The sequence below is a fragment of the Pteropus medius genome, unplaced genomic scaffold (genome assembly GCF_902729225.1).
Source record: "Pteropus medius unplaced genomic scaffold, Ma_sr-lr_union100, whole genome shotgun sequence".
In the NCBI taxonomy this organism is placed as follows: Eukaryota; Metazoa; Chordata; class Mammalia; order Chiroptera; family Pteropodidae; genus Pteropus; species Pteropus medius.
The window spans coordinates 18,603,801-18,629,347 of record NW_024349802.1 but is presented as its reverse complement, the minus strand read 5'-3'; the positions used below and the strand labels follow the sequence as shown (position 1 = coordinate 18,629,347).

General features: G+C 50.8%; 1 protein-coding gene and 2 pseudogenes across 2 annotated transcripts in view; 1 reads left to right on the top strand and 2 right to left on the bottom strand.

Moving 5' to 3' along the window:
• Nucleotides 1–612: 612 nt before the first annotated feature.
• ANXA6 (annexin A6) overlaps nt 613–25,547 on the top strand; it is a 46,004-nt gene continuing 21,069 nt past the window's right edge. For both annotated transcript variants that reach the window (XM_039836638.1, XM_039836639.1), the window contains exons 1-12: nt 613–765; nt 10,266–10,309; nt 14,936–15,026; nt 15,708–15,802; nt 16,372–16,485; nt 17,627–17,717; nt 18,647–18,726; nt 20,501–20,557; nt 21,338–21,431; nt 21,868–21,963; nt 23,324–23,382; nt 24,355–24,477. In XM_039836638.1, coding sequence (XP_039692572.1) covers nt 10,292–10,309; nt 14,936–15,026; nt 15,708–15,802; nt 16,372–16,485; nt 17,627–17,717; nt 18,647–18,726; nt 20,501–20,557; nt 21,338–21,431; nt 21,868–21,963; nt 23,324–23,382; nt 24,355–24,477 — 918 coding nt within the window. In that variant the 5' untranslated portion in view covers nt 613–765; nt 10,266–10,291. The remainder of the gene's footprint in view (nt 766–10,265; nt 10,310–14,935; nt 15,027–15,707; nt 15,803–16,371; nt 16,486–17,626; nt 17,718–18,646; nt 18,727–20,500; nt 20,558–21,337; nt 21,432–21,867; nt 21,964–23,323; nt 23,383–24,354; nt 24,478–25,547) is intronic.
• LOC120581729 (uncharacterized) lies at nt 17,285–17,403 on the bottom strand (annotated as a pseudogene).
• On the bottom strand, nt 22,412–22,529 carry LOC120581775 (uncharacterized; annotated as a pseudogene).

Below are 25,547 nucleotides of genomic sequence, written 5' to 3'. Positions count from 1 at the left end.
TATTCTGTTTTATTTGGATTCCCAGAGTTTATCTTAAAAAACAAAACAAAACAAACAAACAAAAATCCCTATTGTTTTCCCCCACAGCCCTGGATTATAACTGCTGGTCTCTTCGTCTCCCTTTCTTCTTCTGGGCTATGCGGCTCCCTGGAGTCACGTGGCTCAGGTTCCGATCCCGACTCCACAACTTACTAGCTCTGCGACATTAGCCAACGGACGGGCTCTGCTCTCTTGGAAAGTGGGTAAGTAACGTCGCGGATCTGATGGGCTATTGAGGAATGGAATCTGATCAGACGGATAAAGTGCCTGGCCTCAATTTTGTCAAGGCTCAATGATCCGTTTCTCAACAAAGCTTTGGCAAGTGGTAGGAATTTGGGGGAAAGTGTGCAGAACTGGGAGTCGGGAGCTCTCACTGCCAGCCCTGAATGGCGGTGTAACCTTGGCCAAATCCCCTCCCCTCTCTCAAGTCTCAAGTCCCGGGTCTGAGCTCTCTTCGCGAGGCCCTGCTGGGGTGGTGACATTCTAAGATTCAAGGAGCGAGGAACTGCGGGGGGGGGGGAGATGGGGAGGGAGGAGGCGAGCGGGCCCCGCCGGATTGGCCCCTGCGCGCCACGTGTCGGGCGGGAGAGCGCACGGCTGTCCTCCCCGCCCGCCCCTGCGCCGCGGCTGCTGCTGCTCCGCTAACGGGCTCCCATCCAGCGAGCTCCGTGTCCGCCGGTCCGTCTGCCCGTCCGCCCGTTCGCCACAGGAGGCCTCCGCTGCTCGGTGAGCGGGTTGAAGCCGGAGCGGGATTGCTCCGGGGTACTCCAGGCAGGGGGCTGCAAGGACGCGGGGGCGATCTACAAACGCCCCGTCATCGCGGACCTATGCCTCCCTCCAGGATCCGGGGAGGGCGCGTCCAGAAGCGGGGAGGGTCGCAGGGAGCCGAATCCCAAGGGCACTCGAGAGGGTCGCGGGCTGGGTGTGTCTGGGGGAGCGCAGTGGAGCAAATCTAGGGCCGCAGGCGGAGAAGCGGAGGCGGACGGCACCCTGGCTGGGGGAGGGGAGCGGGAGGAGGGAGGCCTGCAGGGGGCATGGTGTGTGGGAGGGGCGCACCTGGGCCGAGGCCTCGGGGTCTCTCGCTGGCACTGCTCTTTTGGGGGGAGGAGGGGGATGGAGAGACTTTGAAGGCTCGGGGTTGGGGACAGCTGGACGGGGATCTAAGGACCCGACCCGCAGGGAAGGGTGTGGCAGAAGCCGAAGGCAGAGGACGCGAAGAGTCAGATCTCCAGCCGCTTATGAAATCGCTTGAGTGTGTTGTGGGGAGGGCTCTCTGTGTGCGGACCGCTGTCTACACCTCGGGGCCCCGCGGACCCTGCTTCCCTGGAAAGCGAGGCCCATTCAAGGGACCTTGCGGCGGGAAGAGGCCCCACCCTTCTTCCTGCTCTCCCCAACCCCAGTTTAGGCCTATCTCGGAGCTTGGGGGCTTCAGATAACTCCCAGAACAGCAGCACGGGAGTGAAATCCCTTGAATCCGAATCCCAGCTCCACCGACAACTTGCACAGTAACCTTGAATTAATAGCTTTTCTTCTCAGCCTGTTTCCTTCTCTAAGCCCAGAGTCGACGAACCCAGCCCCTGTCAGAGGAAACGGTGGCTGTGAAAATTGATTTATTTGTCAGCTGCAAAGGATAATTACAGGTGCGGGAAGTCTCCATTACCGGCCTGTGAAGCCTGGCCCACAAGGGCCTGGCAGGGGGAAGGGGCAAGGGGTCCTTCGGGAGGACCAGGCCAGCCTTTGCTTCCTCCCTCCCTCCCCCTCCTTTTCTCTAAATTCTATTAAGTCTTCCCGGGCGATTCCAAATTTGGACATATGGCTCCCAGTTTGTGAAAAGAATGGTTCCCCCCAGTCTGCCCTTTCCCTCACTCTCCCTTCATCCCCCACCCAAAGCGCACCTTAAATTGCCGGCCCCACTGACCCAGACGCCATATGCTGACCTCTTAGTCCTTCCCCTTCGAGGTGAATGACCCTCCCAGCTTCAGCTCCCACAGACCCGCGCTTGTTGCCATCAGGCCCTGGGCCATGCAGAGGGCACTGGCCTAGGGGTCAGTGGAAAGCTGGGTTACAGTTCCAGGTGCTGGTTGTCCTTGGGCAAGCCCCTTCTCTCTCTGGGCCTTAGTTGCCCATCTGTAACAAAGTCTGATGAATTGGCTGCCACTTCTAGTGCTGGTATTCTAGGGTTCAACTGTTCTAAGATTTAGGATTCTGGGAGTTGGGTGGGGCTGGGGAGGGAGCCTGAGGCCTCCATCCCCCCCTCTGCATCTGGGACAGTCACTCATCCATCTTCCTTGCCTTCCACCCCGTGTTCCCAAGGCGGGCTGCTGAGATACAGAAAATATTTGTGGTTTCTGGGTAAGGGCCACAGCTGTTGCTGGGTCAGCATGTGTTTGCGAGTATGCAGAGAAGGGGCTGCATCTGGGAAGACGGGGTCCTGGACCCTTGGGGTTGATTCCTGGGACAGGATGGGGAACTCTGCAGTGATGGATAGCTGCCAGTGTCTGGAACATCTGCACTGCAGCACCCAGGGGAGCCCTGGGCCGTCAGCCTCAACCCTAGCCCTGCCACTAACCAGCTGGGTGCCCCGGGCACACTCCCTACCCCCGGGGCCTTTGTTCCTTCCTCTCTAGAGGGATAAGAGATGTACCCAGGGCCCCAGCTGGTGAAATGGGTTGGAGCTGCATGGCTCTTCTTGTACCATTGCAGGATTTCCTGGGGAGTCCCAGTGGTCTCACCAGCCTCCCCCCACCCAGCCTCTCCAGGATACTTCCTGGGTGGGGACAAAGCACAGGATGTGGTCTTTACCCTGCTTTCTGAGTATGCGTGTCTCCTCCCCCTGCCCCCCAATAGAGAAAAAGAAGTCTGTGTGTGTGATGGGGGTGCCTTTATGCTTATACACTTTTTGGCTTGGAATCACCCATATTGCATACCCTTTCTTCCTGGGGTGGAGAAGCCCCCACAGAGGCTGGCTAAGGAGGAATGACTGTCCTTTGAGCCTCAGATCCCCCATCTGTAAAATGAGGATGTGCCCTAATGAGATTATAAAATGGCAGATGCGAAAGTGTCTTCTAAACTGTAGAGTGTGGTGCACAGAGAAACAAGTACTACTGTTATAATCTCAGAGGGGTGTGGTACTTGAGAAGGCAGGTGACTTGAGCCTCAGGTTCCTCACCTATAAAACAGATGTCTTGGTACTCCTTAAATAATAATAAAATAGCAACCTCTATTATTTATTAAATAAACCTTTCCAACTTGCCAGGCCCTGGCTATGCCCTTGATATGTGAGATGCTGTTACTGTGCCCATTTTGCAGATGTGGAAACTCAGCCTTTGAAAGATTAAGGAAGCAATAATACACTTATATAATGTGTCTGTGTGCCAGGGCCTCTTCTAAGCACTAGTCATGTCAGTTCTTTTCATCCTCACCACAACTCCCCTGCAGTAGGTATTATTTTTATCACCCAGTTTACATATGAGGTTAAGTAGTTGCCTAAGGCCTCACAGTTCCTGCATAGCAGGTCAGGTTCCAGCCTCTTTCACTGTAGTCAGACACTGCACTTGCTTCTCACGAAAGTGACCTGAGCTGGGGTTCAAACCCGGGGCAGTCCAATTCCAAACTTGGAGCAGCCCAATGATCTCCTAGGGCCTTGTCCAGCCCTGAGATCAATGGTTCTGGGTCAGGAGAGAGAAAGACACTGCTCTCTAAGAAACCTGAGTGCATGAGCTGGGGAGGGGGGGCGGCGAAGCAGGGTGCCCAGGCACATGGCCAGAGTGGTGTTTACCCTGGAGGCTCCTGGAGGGCAGTGGGGCTGGTCCTGGGTATCTTCCTGCGGGCTAGGGGTGTAGCCATCAGGAAAGGGGCACGGGAAGGATTTAGATTTAGAAGTGGGGTGCACACACCCAGAGGCACTAAAGATGACTTTCTGGGGTACAGGAAGAAACTATTAGACCTCTTATGTGCTTTTAATCTCATACTTAAAAAGTACATTTTTGTTTATCGTGAGGAACGCTCTGGTTTTTTTCTTTTGTTACTTTGGTAGTGTTTAGGATAAAAAAAATGGCAGATTATTGCACTAGATTTACAGCTTCCAGGGGGCTGAAGACTTGTCTCATTTTTTATTTTATCCCCAACTCCTAACGAGGGGCATACAGGAGGTGTTCAATAAATAGTTTTGAAAAATGAACCCTTATTGAATCACTAACTTTCTTTACAAGTTGGGCAACTTATTTAACCCCTCAAGTTCTTTCCTCTCCTGGCTGTATAACGAGGAGTAAAGCAGTTTTAAAACAGCCAGCTGGACGGTTCCTTTTATTCTGTTGACAGAAAGCAAAATATTGCCTTTTGGGAGGATTATGATTATTTTAAGCTGGTTATTTTTTAGAAACAAAAAGAAGACTCAAGAAGAGCCTTTTACCTCTCCCTTACCTGTCTGAAAACTTCAGATAGAAATACTGCTCCGGGTAGGGCTGTCACCTTAGCATATTCACCTTTGCAAAATCACCTTAGCACAATATGAACCAAGTGTGGCAGACAGAGAGGAACCTAGCAAAGTCTGGTGGTTAGACACCCCTGTAGGCCCCATGGTTTATGGCGTGGCCCAGATATTTGCTCTTTCTCATCTACCTGTGAATTGCCTACCTTCCCTTTGAAGTCCAAACCACTACCCGCCTTTCTCCGAAGCTCAAGATGGCATATAAGCCTCAACCGCCTCTTTCGTCCTTGGGTCTTTATTCTTATGGAACCCTTCTATGCACATACGTGATAAATTTGGTTATTTTCTCTTGGTAAGCTGTCTCACGTCAATTTGATTATGAGACCAGCCAGAAGGACTTTAGATGCTCTAGCAGAAGGAAAATTATTTTTCCTCCCCTACACTGTGGTTTTTCAAAGGGAGGTCACTAAAGAAAGCCTTAAAGCCATTCGGTGCCTTATATCCAATAATCCTTATGAGCCACACCCACACCCTAAGGTAGGGGGTATAGCCAAGGAGTATACACAGTAATTTCCAGGAAAAAATAGAGTCATGACTCACACAGACGTAAAAATGACCTTGTGCTAAGGATTTAATTTTACTCATTAATCAATGACCAGGCCAGGCAGATGTTATAACCAGCTCCAAAGAGAATCAGCAGACAGACACCTACATATTGAAAGGAATGTTCAAATGGAGGCAAACTGGTTTTTCCACCGGTGGGAGAGAGAAATCAGTTGGACCTTTATTGATTGGGACAGAATGAGCATGTTTATAAGAATTAGTTTGCATTACTATCAGTTATCTATAAATTATTGAACTGTAAAATAGCTCAAAGACAAAGACTGAAATCAGATAACCTGGAGAGTTTGAAGTACAGGTTTCTTCCCACAATACCTTGGAGGCAGGCAGATAGCCTCTACCTGCTAGGGAATGACAAATCCACAGTGGTTGACCCAGGCTAGCCAAGCGTAGGTGGTTTCAGAGTGCTGTGGGGGTTCAAAGGCTGGAGAAATTCCTCCTGGCTTTCTAGAAGAGTTGGCAGAATCACCTAGGAAAGTTTATAAAAATTATCAAAGCCCAGGCTTCACCCCAGAACCGTTGAATCAGAGTCTCTGGGGGTTGACCTTATGCTTTGGTTATTTTGAAAAACTCCCCAGTGGGTATTAATGAAGCCAGAATTGAAAAGGCGCTGGTGTTGATGCTAGAGGCTGGCTAGAAAATGCTGGTGGACGGGATTCCTGGTTTAGAGGGGAGAGGGTGTGGTGGTGGGTGATGAGGAGGGAGGGGAGGGCAGATAAATCAGAAAGGATGTCAGGGGCCTTGAATGCTGAGCTAGAGGGCGTGCTCTGAAGGGACCATTGGAGACAAGTGGACAAAGCGGTGACACAGCTCAAGTTACAGCCCCTTGGGCATTCCTGGAGCACAGGAGTGATTTTTTTGTGTGAGTGTTTTGCATGATCTTCCAGGTATTTCTTGAGTTTTGTCAAATTGCTCGTCCCACAACACCTGGTTTCACCCCCTTACACTCAACATCTCCCTCCCTAAAAGTACAACTCTTTCTCCAAAGCCCAGGAGCTACCTTTTGAGGACAGAAATGCTTTTTCTTATGCTGGTGTTTCTGTTCTGCCTGACATCTTCTCTCTTCTTCTCCTTCCTCTGTTATGTTCCAGTGAGTCCACACTCAATTATATACTTCTGTCAGCCTGAACCCCTAATATTTGTGTGCGTGGGCACATATAAGTTGTACGTGTATAGCATGCATCAAAAATGGAACATAAAAGGATAAGAAAGAAATCTAGAAAATTGTAGTATTCTCTTCCTGCACCCCAGTGGATCGTCATGCCCAGTACCTCACTTTGGAGACCGCTGCTGTAATAGTGACGACTGTGGTAACAAAAAGCACCATTCATTAAACATTTAATTAGTACCTGCCTCACATCATTGAATTTTATGAGATCGTCATTTCAGAGATGAAGAAACTGAATCAGAGAGAAGTGACGTAACTCACCCGAAGTTATGAACTAGGAATTTGAAGTGTCAGGATTTGGACTCAGGCCATGACTGCAAAACTTGCATTCTTTCTTATCATGCCCTCCTGCCTCTCTTGTAAATGTTTAGGTTTATCACAGTAAAAGCTACCATTTGTTGCACTTTTGCTATGTGCCAGGCACTGTGCTGAGGGCTCTTCATCTATTATTTCATTTATTTCTCAGCTTGTAGAGGTATATTTATATGCATTTTACAGATGCAGAAATTGAAAATCAGTTTAGGTAACTTAAATCACATTGATGGGTAACAGAGCTGTGACTCACAGCCAGATTTGACCTCAAAGCCCATGCCTTTTGCATGACTTGGACAAGACCTTCCCCTCTCCAGCTCTCGGTTCCCCCAACTCTGTATTTGGGCAGCAGCCAACCACAGGTTCTGCCAGCTCTGGTGTCTTCTCTATCCCAGAGTGTTCCTCCTAGTTTCAGTCCTGAGCTCCCAAGGGAAGGAAGGAAACATGATTGCTCGCAGGCTAAAGGACTACGGCAGGGCAGTGACCACAGCAGCTCCAAGCCACCAGGCGACCCTCTACCCTTGAACGGATTTCTGGAATGACTGGCCACAGCACGCCCTCATGCTAGCCAGGCCAGAAGAGATTCTGGGTGCCTGGGAGGAGAGAGGCTCAGGTCTAGAGTGGCCATACCTACCAGTCTTGAGAAGCTGTTTCAACCAAGATGATGAGACTTGCATACTCGGGGGACGGGCGCTAGAGAGGAAGCCTGTGGCCTGAGGAGAACCCTTCTAGGACTGATATTCTGAGATTTTGCTGTGAAAATCCCTGGTCGAAATCTATAAAAGCCTCTCACACCCGCTCTGGATTTTCCCAAAGGGAGAGTGATCATATCCCCATTTTACAGATGAAGAAACAGGTCCAGAGAGAGAACCCAGCTTGTCTGAGGTTACAGACAGATTGGGAACCGGAATCTGAGACATGCCTGTGGTCTCTTCCTGACATCCCGCTGCAGCCAGGGCCCAAGGCTGTGGGGCTTGCTGTACCCGTAGGTGGGAGGCAGAGATGTTCGCTGTGGTCTGGGTCTTGGCAAGTCACTTATCCTCCCTGAGATGCATTTACGCATCTAGCAAATGAGAGGCTTGGAGTAGTGGCTCCTTAAGGCCCCCCTGAGATTCTGAAATAGTGGATTTAGAACATTAATTCAGCGAATTTGGAAAGTATGGTCCAGGTTGTTCTGGGAAGAATCAGCCCCTTGTAGAGCTGGAGTACACCAGGGTAGATGGTCCTTCTGTGGTTACTCCAGAGCGTCCCTGAGTCCTCAGAAGAAAGGCTGTTGGAGATTGGCTCCCCGAACTGCTATCTGAACATCTGGTTCTGGAAGAAACTTGCTTTTCATGTACATACAAGACATACACACTCACATGAGACACACATAAATGGCTCTCAGAGCCAAGAGTATTGTCCCAAAGACTTCAAGGCCCTGCCTCTGAGCTGGCTTTCTTTGGAAAGCGGCTCTCGTCCAAATGGGCCCGGCTGCAGCCAGCAGCTGAAGTTTCCATCAACGAGGCCAAAGGAGAGGCTGGAGGTGCAGGTGACAGGCCTCAGCCCTCCCTCCCTGTCTCAGCTGACTTCCTGGGTTTTGTTAGTTCGTTTCATTGCTGCCCTTGAGGCTCCCTCATCCTCTTTCCTCTCTGTCCCCAGGCCCCGGGGAAACCCAGAGCTGGCTCCCAGCCAGGCCCTGGAGTAGAAGTGGGCCCCCCTCTGGGTGAGAGGGTGCCACTTCCTGGTGAGAGCTGTACATTTGTACCAAGGGGCCCCTGGTTGTCAGGGAAATAGCAGAGCGGTTGCTACGTAGGCAGATGTGTTTGTCCTCTGCTCTTTACTCCCAGCCCCATCTCATGTCTGCATGCTGACTGTAGTTTGGGGGACTTGTAATCAGGCAGTGAGTGGGGACCCATGGGCAAACACTACAAAGCCTGGCACTCACTGTACGCCTAGTACAGTGAGTGCCACCATTGACCAAGAACAGATATCTGCCTGGCCTCATGTGCGCTGGCTTGACAAAAGCTACATCTCATCCTCCAACAACTCTACAAGGTGGTAAAGGGAAAGCCCCAGTTTTGTACCGGAGATGACCTTGAACTCAGAGATGAACAATATGCCCAAGGTCACAAAGCTAATGGGCGACAAAATTGACATGAATCCAGGTCTGTCTGACTCCAAACCCTGTGTCCCCCACTCTGTCACTGTCTCCAGTGACTCTGCAATGAGGGCGGGGTTACGGACTGAGGTCAGGGACTGCTTTCCCCTAAAGGTGGTGGTGGTTGTTGCTGGGGTTTTGGGGGGTGGGGTGGGAAAGGGTCGATGTGAAGAACTGAAAAACACAGAGCTGAAATGTCTCCTTGGCGTCTACCGTCTCTTCTCGTTCAGCTCCTCATAGGTCTTACCGAATACATCTGATAGAGTCGTTTTTTTACTTTTAAAACATCACACATAGACAGGGTTAAAAAAGCATCCAATTTCTATCAAATGGAAAGTACTGGCTCTCCTTTTTCTCCCTCTCGTCCCGAGAAGGTGGCTTCCCTCCCATCTTTGCCGTCCTGCTGCGAGGCTCATGAGCCCAGCCCCCTCCCTTATCTCTCCCCCTTTCCAAACCAGTTTTCTCATTTATTCTTACGTAAGATATTTTGGTTCATTCCTTCACTGTAGACCCTGTCTCCTGACATCCCCTTAAGTGAGATTGTGTCTCCTCTTTGTTCAGTCACCTGCCCCTGCCCCTGCCCCCGTGACTTTCTGTCCAGTCAGAGAAAATTCCAGTCTTTACAGCAGCCTCAGGCGCTGGTCCCTGACCCACATCCTCCGAGTCCTGCCCCCATTCCCTGCTGCCTTATCAGCCACCCTGAGCTCCTTGGCCACACTACCCCAGGTGTCCACGTGGCCCATGAGACCCTCCGACCGCTCCACCTGGCACTGCGCCCTTGTCACTCTCGCCTTCATCTTGTCTCCTTAGTTTTTATCACATGCCTTTGTTATTCTTCCCCACTACTGAGTACATGCCAGAAAAGCAGGTGTTGATTTACCCTTTTATTTACTCTTGTATCCTCAGTACCTAGAGCAGTACCTAATCAGAGCAGACGCTAAAGTGTTTACTGACCTATACAGGCCCCGCAGCCCTTCAGATATTCGCAGCAGGTGACCAGGAGTCCCTTGAGTCTTCTCATCTGCAGGCCACTAGTTTTGGTAACTTGGAAAGAGAGCACACGTGGTGCAGATAGCATGGGCTCTGCAATCTGGACTTTGTTGAATTCATTTTAAGTCATGTGACCTTGGGCAAATTTCTTGACCTCACTTACCTCCCCGCTCCCATCCTCAGTTTTCTTCTCTGTAGAAAAAAAAGCGGGCGGGGCGGGGGGGGGTGGTTCTGATGCCAGGAAGGATGGCCGTGAGGATGAGTGAGACCATATCTGAGAAGGTGTCCTGCACGGCCTGGAGGAATCGTGTGGTCCATGGCCGTGACCTCTCTCCTTCTGGGTTCCAAGCTCCTTTCCCAGCCTGGCGTGAGTGTCTGTCCATTGTCCCCTGAAAAATACATCTGGTCTTTGGGTGTCATTTAACCTGAAGGGCTGGAGGCAGCCGGAAAAGAGCAGGGGGATCATCCTCTCCCTTGGGAGGAAGGAAGAGTGAGGGAATTCGGGGGAAAGAATGGAGGGGAGCGGAGTGCAGGGGAGTCTCATGGGGTCTCTTTCTTCTCCACAGTGTTTTCTGCTGCAGAACCTGAGACCATGGCCAAACCAGCACAGGTAAGGAGCCTCTCCCCTCCTGGAAGCTGTGCTCCGCCTTCCCGGGGCCTGGGATCCTCCGCGCATCACCAGGCCTGCCGCACGAATCCCTGGCACCTTCAGCTGTGCAAATCCCTGGCACTTTCAGATGCAAGTGACCCATGGCATCACACAAGCAGAAAAGATGCGTATTGGCATACAGGACTGAGACATCCAGGGCTTCAGGTCTGGCTGGATGCAGGTGCCCAAATACTAGTGTCAGGGTTCTGCTTCTGTACTGGACTTCCTCTGGATGGCTTCATTCTTGGGCAGGTTCTTCCCTGATTTGTCATGCTGGCCACCAGCAGATCTAGGCTTTCATTCTACTTCCTGGGCAGCCTGGAGGAAATAACAGAATTTATTCCCTGTGATCCCAGGGAAAGTCCAAGGTTTGGTTCTCATTGGCTGGTCCTGGGTAGCTTGGATCCAGGCGATGGAGTCAGTCCCACCCAAACTGTATGGCCCAAGAGTGGTTCCTATAGGAATGGAGGTGGCTACAAGACAGGCCAAAGCATTAGGGGGTCCTCTCTGCTCTGGAGTTGGAAGTGTTTCCTATCACATGCATTGGGGATTAAGTTCCCCTGTCTTGGGATACCTCAGTCTTTCATGCCGTGTGACCACTTTGCTGGGCAGTAGAATTTGAGGTGTATCAGAGCTCTTACTCCTGTGTATGGCCAGGACTAGGTTCTGCCCTTGGTCAGAGATAGGTATCATTCTGTGCCAGGGTTTGCCTGAGAGAGATCCCTGTTGGTTGGCCTTAGAGAAAAAGACAAGGTCACTGCAATGATGGGATCGAAAGGGAGAATAAAACTACTGGGGGATGCCTGACTTGGCCCCTCACTTCAGTCACAGAGCTGGCCACGGACATGGTATAGGAGGTGTGTGATCATCGGTGAGTTCTTTACTCTCTCTGGGCCTCAGTTCCCGTTATGAGGTGGTTGAGCTCAGTGAAAACCAAACTTTGTCCCTGTCTTCATGACTTGCCATTCAATGAACAAGGGTCTTAAGGATATCAATTTACAGTTTTCGAAGAGCACAGTGTGTCGTGTGATATAGGATTAGTATACTCAAAAGAGTCCTAGCTATGGCCTCCCTGTCGGCCTCTGAGCGTACTTTGCACATGTGGCCTCTGACCAAGAGGAGAGAGTGTTAGTGGTTATGGGCAAAGATCCAAGACAGACATTTGCTTCCCCCATTTCCCATATGTAGTTGTCCCTGAGCTACTTCCTGAGAGGCATTCGAATTGCAGGGTTCTAGGTGACCGAAGTGGACAGATCAAGCCCTGGGAGGTCACAGGGCCCAGGACCTAGGGCGCAGATCTTTGTTTGGACTCTTAGTCCAGTGCTCCCAGACCGTGCTGTCTGCCTGGCTGACCCATCGTTTCTTGTTCCGTGGGCCAAGGGCCAGAAGATATCCTGCAGGCAGGAGTCCCAGAGCCTTAGTGGTCCCTGAGCCTTGGGGTGAGTTGGGATGCCCCATGCATGGTGCCAAGGCTCTGGTGGGGGCAGTAAAGGAGCTCTGGCAGGTGGAGAGAACTGGAAAGCTGCCCAGAGAAGCTACTCAAGAAGGGCAAGGGGCTGAGATGATCTAGGTGGAGGGGAGGCTGGAACAGAAGGCCAGAGCTGGCTGGGGAAGACTGCGTGTTAAGCAGAACGGTGATTCTCAGCATGCTTTGGAGTACAGGGCCTCAGGGAGGGGAGGAGGTCGCAGGAAGGTACCAGAGCGAGACAGTCTTCCTTCTGTCTCCAGCTGAAGTTTGTGTCTACGGCTCCCAATTCTTCGCACCCCAGTTCTGCTTCTAGTGTGCCCCCTTCCCAAAACATACCACACACCACACACACACATACACACACACACACACATGCACAGAACAAGCCACTCACTCTTTTCTCTGGTCCAGATCACCCCCATTTACTTCTACTATGATAATTGTGCTGTTCCTCCTTTCTTTCCTTTCAGAAAAAGGGAACTTGAGACTCAAAGACGTGAAGAAATAGTGTGGTGTCATAGAAAGGTCCTGGAGGCATGTCTCCATGGCCTCCGTGCCCCAGGGATATCTGGGTTTGAACATGATTTTGGGGATGAGGACACTTTGAGGACAGGGCAAGAGGGGAAGGTGCTGGTGCCTGAAACTCCAGGAGCTGCAGAGACGAGCCCTGGGTCAGGTGTGAGCAAGGCAGCTCTCAGGTGGAGTTCCGGTCAGCAGCTTTCTCTCTGGGTGACAATATCACATTTGTCCCGAAAGGCCTTGGGACTCCTACTCCAGCAACAGCCTGGATGGGGCCCAAGACCATAGAGCCCCAGGGTCCAGGCTGCTCACCAGCTGGCATCAGGACCTGTTGAATATTTCAGGGTGGAAAGTCCCTTCACCTCTGCTCTCCCCTCGCCTTGATCATGGTTACCTGAGGCCAAGAACTGTCTGCCAGAGAAGTGGGGACAGCTGCACAGGTGGTACCAATGGTGGAACACCTGGGCCTAGGTGATTCGAAGGACCGTTTCTGTGTCTCTAATGTGACCAGTAGTAAAGCCCCTGTGTCTGCTGCTTCTGGTGGCTGTGATCCTGCCAGTCCTGGGATGACTAATCTGGCAGGCAGCTCCCTAGAAGATTTTATTATCCTTGTGGAAAGACCCATGGGGGTGACTGGCCTGCTGCTCCCTGAGTCTGACTCTAAGGGAACGTCAATCAAGCCTTGTGTCTGTCGTTAGACTTCCCTTCCCCCAGGATGGCATGGCCTCACCTTTCAGCTGCAGCCGCTTCCCCAGACACTGCCTCAGCCATCGCAGTGTGTGAGGAGGGAGGAGCAGGGAGGAGGGGGAGCAGCAGCAGGAGCGGGTCCTCGGCTTGCTGCTGCTGCTGCTGCTGCTGCTGAGACCTCCGCCCTTCATCCTGGGGACCTGCTTCCATCTCCTCTCTCCCCATTCCCTCCTGGCAATTTACACTCCCATGATTTTGGCAACTTTAGATGTCTGCACTGAGCGCTGAAGCATCTGGCCTTGCTTCTCTGAACGTTGCTTGCCTGCTCTTGCCTCCAGGCCTTCGCCATGCTGCTTGCTCTGTATGAAACCCTTTCCCTCCCCCTAACCGCTCTTTGGGGCCAGCTGTCATCCTTTAGCGGGAAGTTTTTCCTCTTTGATCTGCTCAGATTATATTCAGTCACCATCCATTCACATACCCATTCATCTAGGACATAAATATTTAGTGAGTGCCTAGTTGTGCCAAGCCCTGTGCTGGGTGCTACAAATACACTAGTGAGCAGGACAGATACTCAGAGCTTTTGAAAAGGAGTATCTCTTCTCTGGTCTGGGAATTTGGCATGTGTTACTCTTTCCTTCTCTGCCCAGGGCTGTGATCAGGTTGCAGGGCATTCACTGGTAGCAGGAAAAGGACTATGTCCCTTTCTGGTCCCCTGCCCTGTCAGAACTTTAAATAGCAACTCTGCACCCACGCATGCATACCTCAGAGGAGTCAGCAGCTGCAGACATAAACCAAAGAGCATCCAAGTGCCTGGCCAGGTCTCGCAGTGCAGGCACCGGGAGATATGGGAGGTGTTCAGAGGCTCATTTTGGCCTGTCTACTTCCTCCTTTAAGTTTACATGGACAACCCCTCCCCCTTCCATGAAGCCTTTCCCGGCTCCCTCCTCTGGCTAGACTCAGCTTCCACCGTTTCCCCACATTATTTTGCCTCTGTCCTAGGGTATTTACTACAAGCTTTATGCTGATGTCTGTGCTTGTCTCCCCTCTGCTGGGTGGGAAGCTCATGAAAGATAGAGTCAGGTCTTCTTTCTCCCTGAATCTTCAGCCCAAAGCACAGGGCCTGCAACAGGCCCAGTGCCCTTCCCTGAGCTGTGTCTTGGACCCCAGACTTCTCAGACCATGTCGCCGGCCCACATCTGACTTTTCTGTGAACCAAGCCATTGTGCATTCAGATCCTCTGGCTCTGCCTCTCCTCCTCTCCACCCCAAGGACCCAGCCGGCTTGTCCCCAGATGCCATTTCACAGCTCAGTTTACTGGGCCCAGAGGAATAGCACCTTGTCTTGGCATTAATTCCGAGGGTGACCCCGGGCTCCCTGGGCCAGGACACCCCCCTCGGAAGGTAGCAGCTACAGGGTTTCTGGAGCTGGAGAGCAGAGGGAAACAGGCCAAAGATCTGGGTTCCAGTTGTTTCTGTGATGGAGATCATCTTAAGTGCTTCTCCAAGTTGTGAAAATAATCACAGTGGAGGCGAAAGGGCTTCGTAAACCAGAAACTGCCATAGAAACATGAGGGGCTCCCGTCACTCTTGCTGGGATCAGTCCCATCCCCTGCACGCAGCCGGGATTTCAATCTCTCCTGGGTCCTAGGAAAGTGATGCAGGGCCGTGGGCTTGTCCGAGCCACCCTCCCGTGGGAAAGTGGCACCATTCTTGGGGCAGGTTGTGGTAGAAAGTACCAGGAGAGTCATTCCCACCCTTGCCAAGGCTTTCTGTGCTCAGTGCTCAATTTTAGGGGAAGAGGGCACAGCCTGGACTCTGCCCGTGGCCGGGGTTGGGAGCGTGGTCTGAGGGTGAAGCAGGGAGCCCAGTTCAGGCCCAGAATCAGCAGTTCACCCTCTGCTTCTCTCTCCACAGGGTGCCAAGTACCGCGGTTCCATTCGCGACTTTCCGGACTTCGATCCCAGCCAGGATGCCGAGGCTCTGTACACCGCTATGAAGGGCTTCGGTGGGTACCCGGCCACCGGGAGTGGGGCTGCAAGAAAAACAGGAGGATTCACTGGGGCTTGGGGGTGTCCCCATATGGGGGCTGGGGTGGGAGTGAAATGATGAGATGCGCTCACTCATTCTGTTTTGTCTCCTCTTTCTATTATTTTTCACAGTTTTATAATGAAATATTCCAGACCCACAGAACTTCTATTATTCTAAAGAATAATAGAAGTTTCACCCACAAACCTACTACCCAACTTGAGAAATAACACTTGCTTTCTCATATAGTTGGACCCTCCTGTAACACCTCCTCTGCCTTTCCTCGTGGGTGTAACCACTACCTTGAATTTGGTGCCTGTTATTCTCTTTGATTTTCCTTGTTGAATGAACCAGTCCTGGGTGTTAGGACACCTGAGTTTTTCTAAGCCAGGCTCCTTATGAGACTTTGGGTGAGTCCTTGCCTCTGGGCCTCAGTTTCCTTATTTGTACGACGGGGAACTGAATCACAGGCCCTCTGTGCTCAGATGCTGCAGGTGCTGTGATCCCTCTCAGTGGGGGCTTGGCAGATCCCCACAGATCCTCCCCTCCATGCCACCACCTCGTGAGCAGAAGGCTGATGCCACTGACTGCAAGGAGCAGCCCTGGTGGGCTTCCTGGAGGCAGGTTGGCATAGGGCAATGGGTGCTCTCCCTTCTTCCAGGCAGCGACAAGGAGGCCATACTGGAGCTGATCACTTCCCGGAGCAACAGGCAGAGGCAGGAGATCTGCCAGAGCTATAAGTCCCTCTATGGCAAGGTAACTATGGCAACCAGAAGGCAGGGACGGGTGGGTCAGGGGATGGTTTATTCACCTGTGTGTTCATTTAGGGTCTTTCCTGAGTATTTTACTCCAGGTCAGCCTCTGTGCTGGCACTTCTGCCCTATTCCCTTCAGTCAGGGGACCATTCAGCCACAAATCACCTGCAGCACCTGCTGTGTGCTAGGCACTGTGCTGGGTGTTAGGGCTGCACAGGTGAATAAGACCTATGAGAGGGTCAACCCTGTGGACTCACAGATAGTGGGGGAGACACACAGTAAACAAGTAAACAAATGATGGGGAAGAGGCAGGACACTGTGGACTTGAACCCTGCACCGCCATTTGCTAGCTTTGTGACTGGGCAAGTTACCTGACGTCTCTAAGCCTGCTTCTTAGGGTTGATGATGGCACGTACCCATGCATATCTATCTCCAAGAGTGACGATTGAATGAGATTAGATTACTTAGGCCTGTACAGATTTAAGTGCTCATTAAATGTAATTCTTATCATTGTAACTGCTCTTCCTCTCCTCCTCCATCTCCTCTCCCACCCCCACTCCCACCCCCCAGGACCTCATTGCGGACTTGAAATATGAGCTGACGGGGAAGTTTGAACGACTGATTGTGGGTCTGATGAGGCCGCTCGCCTATTGTGATGCCAAAGAAATTAAAGATGCCATCTCGGTAAGAAGGGTGGGTCTGTGTGTGTGTCGGGGGAGGGGATGTGATTGAGAGGAGGAACGTGGCCTATACGGCAAGTGTTCAGTGAGCCCCACATCCACCCAGCGATGTACCCTGTTTTCAAGAGGCAGCTTGTCCAAACCCTGTCCCAGAGGGGTGCCACAATCTCCTCAGGGAGGACAGATGTAGGACAGACGTCAGTATGAGGCAGACCCTTTGAGAGGGGACCTTGGCCCAGACCCCCACACCAGTAGCTTACAGTCCAGAGGAAGCAGAATACGGGGACGTGGAGAAAAATTGTGTCCAACACCCAAAGGCTAAGGATGTAACAGAGGAGGTTAGCAGGGCAGGCCGTTGGTCCGGGGTGGCTTGAGAGGGCATCATAGAAAATGACAGGATCGAGTTGGGCCCAAAAGCCTGGGAAGAATTTGGTTGATCAGAGTGAGAAAATCGTTCCAGGATGGAGAAGCAAATGGCCGGAGAGGTTGTGATGTGAGGATATCAGGAGATGAGGAGCAGCTCAGTCTGGTTGAAGCAGAGGGTCACTCCCTAGGAAACAGGGAGAGAACAAAAACCCTCAAGGGTACCTAGCACTTTACAGTTTATAATGTGCTATGATCTTTGCTTCAGATGAGCTATTAAGCGTGAATCCATTTTATAAACCAGTAAACTCAGCAACATGAGAGATGATTACCTTTACAGTTTCCCTATGAATTTGGCAGAGCAAGTAGTAGCATCTCCATTTTACAGATGGGAAAACTGAGGCCCAGAAAGATAAAGTTTCTTTTTTTTTTTTTTTTAACACCTACAGCACCTGGTATTCCTAGATGGTCTCCCATCCAAGTACTAAGCAGGCCTGACCCTGCTTAACTTCCGAGATCAGACCAGATCGGTCACATTCAGGGTGGCATGGCTGTAGACTGATAAAGTTTCTTAATGAGAGGTCACAAAGCTGCAGGCAGAGGTAGGACTGGAACCCATATCTATTGATTCTCAGGGCAGCAGCTCCAGTCAGTGCCTGCAAGCTGTGATAGGAGCATCCTGAATGCTGGAGGTTTCATAGCTCGGCCACTGCAGGATCCTAACCTGTGGCTGGTGGCCACCCATACAGCCCTTGACTCATGTGTCCCTTCTCTTCTCCCAGGGAATTGGCACTGACGAGAAGTGCCTCATTGAAATCTTGGCTTCCCGGACCAATGAGCAGATCCACCAGCTGGTGGCAGCGTACAAAGATGGTGAGATGGGCAGGAAGGGCTATTCAGGATTTTCAGATATAAAATGAGGGTGATTGCAAGGGTGGAGACCCTAAGATCTTATTCAGCCACCTCCTTTCCTCCTTCCCTCTGATCTGTCCATCTGTCTATCTTTCCAATAAGTACCTGCTCTGTGCCGGGCAGTGTGCTGGGTTTCTCAGGATATGGTGATAGACAAAACCCATGTTGTCCCTGTCTCTAAGAGCTTATAGACTAAAGAGGTAATGAAGGATACAGATAATAAACAAGTAGACACAATAATGACATGTGGTCGTGTTGGGAAAGAAACAAATGGGATAATAAGAATCAGACTTTAACTGGGGAGGACCCGCTTCAGACAGGTGGTCGGGGAAAGCCTGTCTTGGAAGGAAATGAGAAGGAGCCATTTGTATAAAGGGTGGGGAGAAATCCTTGCAGGCAGAGGGAACGGCAAGTCCAAAGACCCTGGAGCAGAAATGGGCCCGGTAGTCAGTGTGAGGCAGGAGTGGTGGAGGGCAGGGCAAGACCAGACAGGCCCAGAGAAAGAGATGATGTTTTATTCTAAGTCCAGTAGAAAGCAGGGGAGCCCATGATCAGATGTGGGCTTTAAGTTGGTCACCCTCATTGCTGTGGATTGGAGAGGGAGTGAGCAGAAGCAGAAGGAATGGTCAGAAGGCTGTGGCCACTGTCCAGGTGAGCGATGACAGTGGTATAGGTGGGGATGGAGAGAAGCAGTTGGATCCCATCACATCGTGTCATAGGTCAGTACAAGGAACTGAAAATACACCCTGGATCTTGCCATGGCCATTATGGAGACTGGTTTTTGGGATTTGTAACCAGTATCTGATCATTTTGGGGGCATCAGGGATCGTTACCCTGGATCTCTGGGGTCTCCTGTGGATGGAACTAGAGCTCGTATTCCTTCCCTGCAGCCTACGAACGAGACCTAGAGGCTGACATCATTGGTGACACGTCTGGCCACTTCCAGAAGATGCTCGTGGTCCTGCTCCAGGTCGGTCCACCTTGGGGCCCTCCCCTGCGCTCTCTGCCAGGGTGCAGGCAGAGTCTGGCTGTGGGCACCTCTCCCAGTTTCCCCAGACAGTGGCTTGCGAGGGACTCCTGGTGTCTCCTTGGGCGTAAAGTCCTCCTCCTGTACTGTGACCACCCCTTTCCGTCCGCCCATTTAATCCCCAAACTTGAGATGATTTCCATCTGGTGCCCCTGGGTGTGGAATCTGAGCGGCCAGGGGGTCTGTCCTGTTCCTCCTGGTTTGCAGAGGCAGGTGACCCACATTTCCGTTTGCATACATCCTTCTCTCTTGTGACCAGAAATATCCTCTCCCGTGACCTTCTTCCTCTCTCCACATGTACCGCCCCACCCCTTCCAGGCCTCCCTCCGGCCACTGAGCGTACTTGAGCCGGGCTGCCCTCACAGTGGAACCCTGCTGCTCCTCCCTCCCACCCAAGAAGCACATAAAAAAAGAGCCCATAAAGAGGGCGCAGTCTGGTGTCCTTGGCTGCATTCAACCTACCAAATTGGTGTTTTTCCTTTGTTTTCCCACACAATTATAAAAATAAACAAACAAACAAAAAAAACCACTTTGAGTTAGTTGCTAACAATTATAAGCTTTTTCTCAAAAACCAGATTTCTGGATGCTTTTGAATAATTGAAAGTTCTGGCTACAGCAGGCCTGCATTTGGCATGACCGCAGTGGGCTGGAGAGCAGGTCCTGCCTGCCATTTCGCCTCCACAGGTCTGGCCTCACGGCAGTCTCTGTGGTCACAGATGTCTCTCGCCCAGCTCCAAGGACCAAACCTTTATATATAAATTAAGCGACCTCTTTGTTTCTTTCACCTCCCCCTTCCCCGCATTTTACACCAGTTCTCTCCTTGCCATAACCATGACAATGTGCATTTTATATTAAGCAACTGGAGAATTTTCAGAAACATCAGGCGTGGGAAAGCGTGACCTTGGCCCCATTTTCAAAGAGCATATTCTGAAACGGAGAGTTCCAGCCTGTATCTTAGAGTTAAGGATGTTGCCTCCTCAACCTCTGACACTAAGTGGGCAGTGACATGGCACAGATTGTAAGCTTGCCAGCTCTGTCTTCTTGGGCTCAGTTCCAAAGAACCAGGGGGGTTGAGATCCTGAAATGCACAATCTGGGGGAAGAGGAAATAAGCATTGGTTTGACCTCTGCCCACATAACCAAGCAGCCCAAGAGGGCTGTCCCCTGACCCCTGTGAATGTCCTCTTCTGTCAGATGAGGCAGACAGTGCTGGCACACATGGGATTTGGTGCCTTTACAGCTTGGGAGCTCAGATCTGAGAGTCCAGGTCTCAAATCCTCATTGGTGAATTCTTTGGGTTAAGGTATGAGAACCTCTACTAGAACGCATATGTGCAGAATTTTTACCCCTGTGATATTGTTGGGGCCCACCATGGGCCATGCCAGGACTTGTGACAAGGGCCCTGCCCTCACAGATATTCTCGGTAGGCTCTGGCCTCCTCTGGGATGGGATGGTAGCACCTGGGAGGACCTTGATGATTCTCAGGACTCCCCTGTTTTGTCCCAGCTCCAAGGATGAAGGGAAAAGCCAGTGGGAGGAACTCCGATTCCCCATGAAACAGATGCTGCAGTCCTGATCCAGCAGCAGCTATAAGTCACTGCTCCTGGACGCCTCTGGGCCAACATGGTTTCCCAGCCCTCCCTGTCCCCACCACTGGCATCCAGGACTTCCCCTTGGCTCTGGTATTTGAACCACGTATGCCTTGTCTCTCTGCCCAGGGAACGAGGGAAGACGACGACGTAGTAAGCGAGGACTTGGTGCAACAGGATGTCCAGGTAAATAAACTCCGATGGAGGGCCCCAAGCAAAGTAATTTGCATCAAATACCAGAAATAACAGTTACAGCATCATTTATATAGTGCTTTGTTGAAGAAAAGATTTATGTTATCTTTCAAAGATATACAACATATTTAAAGTTGGTGAGATGTATTTTGGAGCTTTCATCATTTGTTCACTTATTTAGTTTATTAATATTTACCGATAGCTACTACGTGCCAGGCACCCTGCCACGCATTGGAGAACCAGTAATGAACAAAATCAGCAGTCCTGGGAGAGACAGCCATATGTTAATCACATGAACACCTTCTCCCAGGATGTACCATACATTCCAGGTGTTTTGAGCCCCACCGTGTGCCACTAACATTGCAGGGGCAGATATAGAGAATGCTGACTCACAGTCCCTGTCCTGGAGGGACCCACGCCATAGTGGGGAGACAGGCATATCAAGAAATCATTGCAATATACAGTGAGTCAAAGCTATAAAGAAATATAAAGCTATAGGAGCCTAGAAGAGAGAGGAAGGGAAGGAAACAGAACTCTGCTGGGGGCATCAGGAAGTACTTTGAGAACAAATGGGACATCTGATCTGGCACTTGAACATTGAGTAGGAGTTTTCCCAGAAGGAAATGGGGAAAGATAAACAGTATATGAAAATGCCCTGAGGCTACTAATTACTGTTATGTTCAGGGATCCAACATTGGTTCTGAGTGGCTTGGCCCATGAGTCCTGTCTCCTGAGTTTTCCTCTTTTGGTTAATCCCCACTTCTTCCCCTTCAGGACCTGTACGAGGCAGGGGAACTGAAATGGGGAACAGATGAAGCCCAGTTCATTTACATTTTGGGAAATCGCAGCAAGCAGCATCTTCGGTTGGGTAAGCAAGCTCCAGAGAAGACCTACAGCTGCTCCCTTGCAGCTGTGCCAAGAATTCTGTTCTCTTTCCTTTTCTAATGGAGCATGATAGCTACTTCATCTGCAACCCAAACACCAGTCCTAATTTTATTAGACGGTGGTTTGTATGGTCCTTAACCAAAGCAATTAACAGGATGCTTAGCACTTCCGTCTGGTTACCAGTCCTATCTTCATGTTGGAGCATGAGGGATACACAGTTCCCTGCGGCATAAGGCAGCTTGACTGCATGGTGGCTGGTGATATGCACAACCTGCCTGCCACCCCCCCAAAGTACTAGCCCTCCCTTCATATTGGCACTCCAGTCCTGGTCACTGCATCCTCCCTTTCTGAAGTCTCTTTCGTTCTCAGTACCCTGGGGACACTTCTGACATGCCTGTCTCTCTCTCTCTCTGGCTTAGTGTTTGATGAGTATCTGAAGACCACAGGGAAGCCCATCGAAGCCAGCATCCGAGGGGAGCTGTCTGGGGACTTTGAGAAGCTGATGCTGGCCGTGGGTATGTTTTGACTTTGCATTCCCACAGGCTCTGAGGGAGTGTGGGATTCTGGCCCAGGAAACATGGGCTGAGAATGGAAAAAGGGAATTCTGTGGTATGGAGATGGGAAGGTGAGAACCATATGGGCAGTGAATTCTAAAGGTTTAGCCAGGGCAGCATGGCTGAGGCCAGCGAGGCAGGGAGTCGAGCCTCGGGCCCTGACTTCCCTCTGCTCACTCATCCGGTGTGTCTGGTAGGGTGAGAAAGAGCATGGGGCTGGGGGACGGGGTTGAGAAATAATGATTAGGAGAGTGGATTTTGTAGAGCCCGGCATACTGTGTGCCAGGCACTATGCTGAGTGTTTAATCTTTTTTTTTTTTTTTCGTCATGAGGCAACCCTTTGTTGACCTCACAGATTGCAAGGACCTTGTTTGCTTACAGTCCCTTATTTTTTTATTTTTATTTTTTACGCCTATAGCACCTGGTCTTCCTAGGTGGTCTCCCATCCAAGTACTAACCAGGCCCGACCCTGCTTAGCTTCCAAGATCAGACGAGATAGGGCTTGTTCAGGTGGCATGGCAGTAGACTGAGTGTTTAATCTTTAAAAAGGACCCAGGAGTGGGCACTGTTGTTACCCCCATCTCACAGAGGCGGAATCACTCGCCGAGGGGTTGTTTTATAATGAATTGGGCGTACTTTGGGCATGAGGGATGCAAGGAGCTGACTAGTCAATGGCAAAGTCAAGATTCAGACCCAGGCCTTCTCCCAAATCTGCTATTGGCTTGGAGTCACTTATCCTTGCTGGGCCTCAGTTTCCTCATCTGATAGATGGGGCAGAGGGAATGGACTGCCTGACACAGAGGCTCTTGCAAGCCAGACATTCCAAGAGTCAGCGTGTCTGAGCCTGGGCTAGGTTATATGTGTGTGTTTCTTGGGGGAGGTCTACAGCCCAGACCTCATCTTCCCATCCAGAACTGTCTCCCGCCAACCCTATTTCCCATAGTCAGGTTCTGGCCCGCTCTGCCAGCAGGATCTAGTGATTCAGGAGCCAGTACCTTTCTGGCTTAACAGAATCTAAAGGAATACCTTTCCCAGCTCTTCCCCAGAGGCTGCCTCCCACCAGACCCAGTTCCTTGTGAAACCCCAAAGGACAAGAAAGATGCAGTGGGTCTTTGTAATGCACTACTCACATTACAACAAGCCCGTTTCCTGATTTTTCCCCTGGGTTTGTGATCAAAGTCAGCCATGGTTATCAGGAGCCAGGGTTCTTCCTGGGTTTGAACTGGGTGGCCCCCAAGGAATGAAAAGAAAGAAGGGGTCCAGCCACTGTATCCCCCTTCTGAGGCAGCTAGAATAACTGCCTTTTCCTCCCTCTCCTCAGTGAAGTGTATTCGGAGCACCTCGGAGTATTTTGCTGAAAGGCTCTTCAAGGCCATGAAGGTACATGGTGGGGTTGATGCAAACGAGTTGAGGGAGGGGGTCCCTGCCTACCACTGCTGGGACTTTAGAATAAGTCCTTGGGGTCCACTGGCCAAAGAGAGCCTTCAGCAGATTAGCCACAGAACAAAGTGCTGGCACTTGGTCCCCAATGACCTCCAGAGCCTGCTGCCCAGTCACATATCTCACATCGATCAGAGGCTGAAGTGTCAGCCTGCACCCAATCCAGCCAGCCAGATGGGTTGGAAGCCCTCACTTTTAAAAACTGTTAAGTAACCAGAATGTTTATATATAGTGTACGTTGGTAAGTAGAAAGCACTTTAGCATTGTCTGCTGAGTCCTCATGCTCATCCCGGTGACCCAGCGATTCCACTGTGAGTGTGTACCGAGAACACTGCTTCTCGCTATTTTACACACAGACCTAGAAACTGATGATATTTCCATAGCATGCAGGGTAAACGAACGGAGTCATTTGTTGCTGGAGACCATATGCCCAAAGCCCCTGCATGGCCATCCTACAAGGGCAAGTGGACGGCAGCCCATACTCTGCCTTCTAATGCCAGAGTGAGAGTGAGCCGCTCAGCCCTGGAGAGATGGAGCCTGTGTGCACATGTTCACGAGACTATTCATAGCAGTATTGTCTGAATTAGGAAAAAACTAGATACGACAGTGTCCATGAGGAGGAGCAGGGGAACTAACTGCACAGTGGCATATTTACAAAGTTCCAAAATGTGCAAACCTAAATAATATATTGCTTAGAGTTACAAAGTTAGGTAAAATTATAAGGAAAATCAAAGACACACAGGGACACACAGGGAGCCTCAAAGGGAGTGGCAAAGTTCCAATTCTTTCGCTCTTAGTTTTGATGTTTTATTACGAAAGTTGTATTTTTAACTAAGCTGGGGACTGTCAACTCTCTGTCAACTGTCTAGCTCTCTCTCAACTCTCTGTCCCCTAAACCCACTTGTCTCCCAGGGCCTGGGGACTCGGGACAACACCCTGATCCGCATCATGGTCTCCCGTAGCGAGCTGGACATGCTTGACATCCGGGAGATATTCCGGACCAAGTACGAAAAGTCCCTCTACAGCATGATCAAGGTGAGCGGAGCTGACAGGGGCCAGAGCAGGGCCACCGCGGGAGGGAAAGAACTGTCCTAGAAAGCCAGAGTCTCTTGGGAACTTCTTGTGGCATATTCAGGGCATTTAACAGAGAAGCGAACGTCCGGCAGTGATTGCGAGACGTGAGGTACGTGAGGCGCCTCTTTAGAGGAAGGCAGGGCTGGGTCCTGAACGGCACGCAAGCTGAATCCAGGATGAGGACTCCATCCCAAGGGCAGTGAGAGTTCAGTCTCCTGGAAGAAGGGTGGGGACACTGAAGAACACAAACGAGACTTAATTTGGGACCTCTTGGCCCTGGGCCAGTTGATGACCCCAGGGTGTCCAGCCCATATGACTTGGTCAAAAAACAGATGTAGAATTGGGTTTTTTCTCTTTTGGGGGGAGGATGAATGGGATAAAGCCTTCTGAGTTCAAGCCATGGTCCCCAAAGTGTGTTTCTAAAGAGGAATTTTATAGGCATTAAGTGAAAAAAGGTTCCATGGGAAAATGTTTGGAAAAAAACTAGAATAAGCCAAGATAAGCCAATTTCTTTACCTCAGAATTTATCATAGCCGTTAATATGTTAATTCAATACAAAGCTCCAAGAGAGACATAGAATATGCCATGTCTGTCGAATGTACATTTACCTGTTCGTTCGTGGAGCCCTATTTTCACGGACTGTTTTCACTTGGGAGGGACAGGCTGGGGACTTGCTGGGGACAGTGGTGCGCAGGGTCTGACTCACTGGCTCAATAAAGCAGTGAGCATCTCTTCTTAATTCCACATTTTGTAAAGTCGTATCGGTAGCTTGGAATTGTCCATCGGAAGTATTTATACCGCGGAAATTGGCAAATTGACAAATGCTACAAATCAGGGCTTTTTTTCCTTTTCTTCTTTTTTCTTCCCCCGCAGAGAGCTAATTGTTAGATTCTTACCAGCACACTCCTGTTTGTTGGTCTCAGCCACCTCCAGACAGGAAGAGAGTCAGGGCTGCCATGAATAAGTGTTTGGCCTTTCCTATGTGGGGCCCTCCTGAACCTTCCCTCCTTGTCTGAGAAGACCCCAGGGTT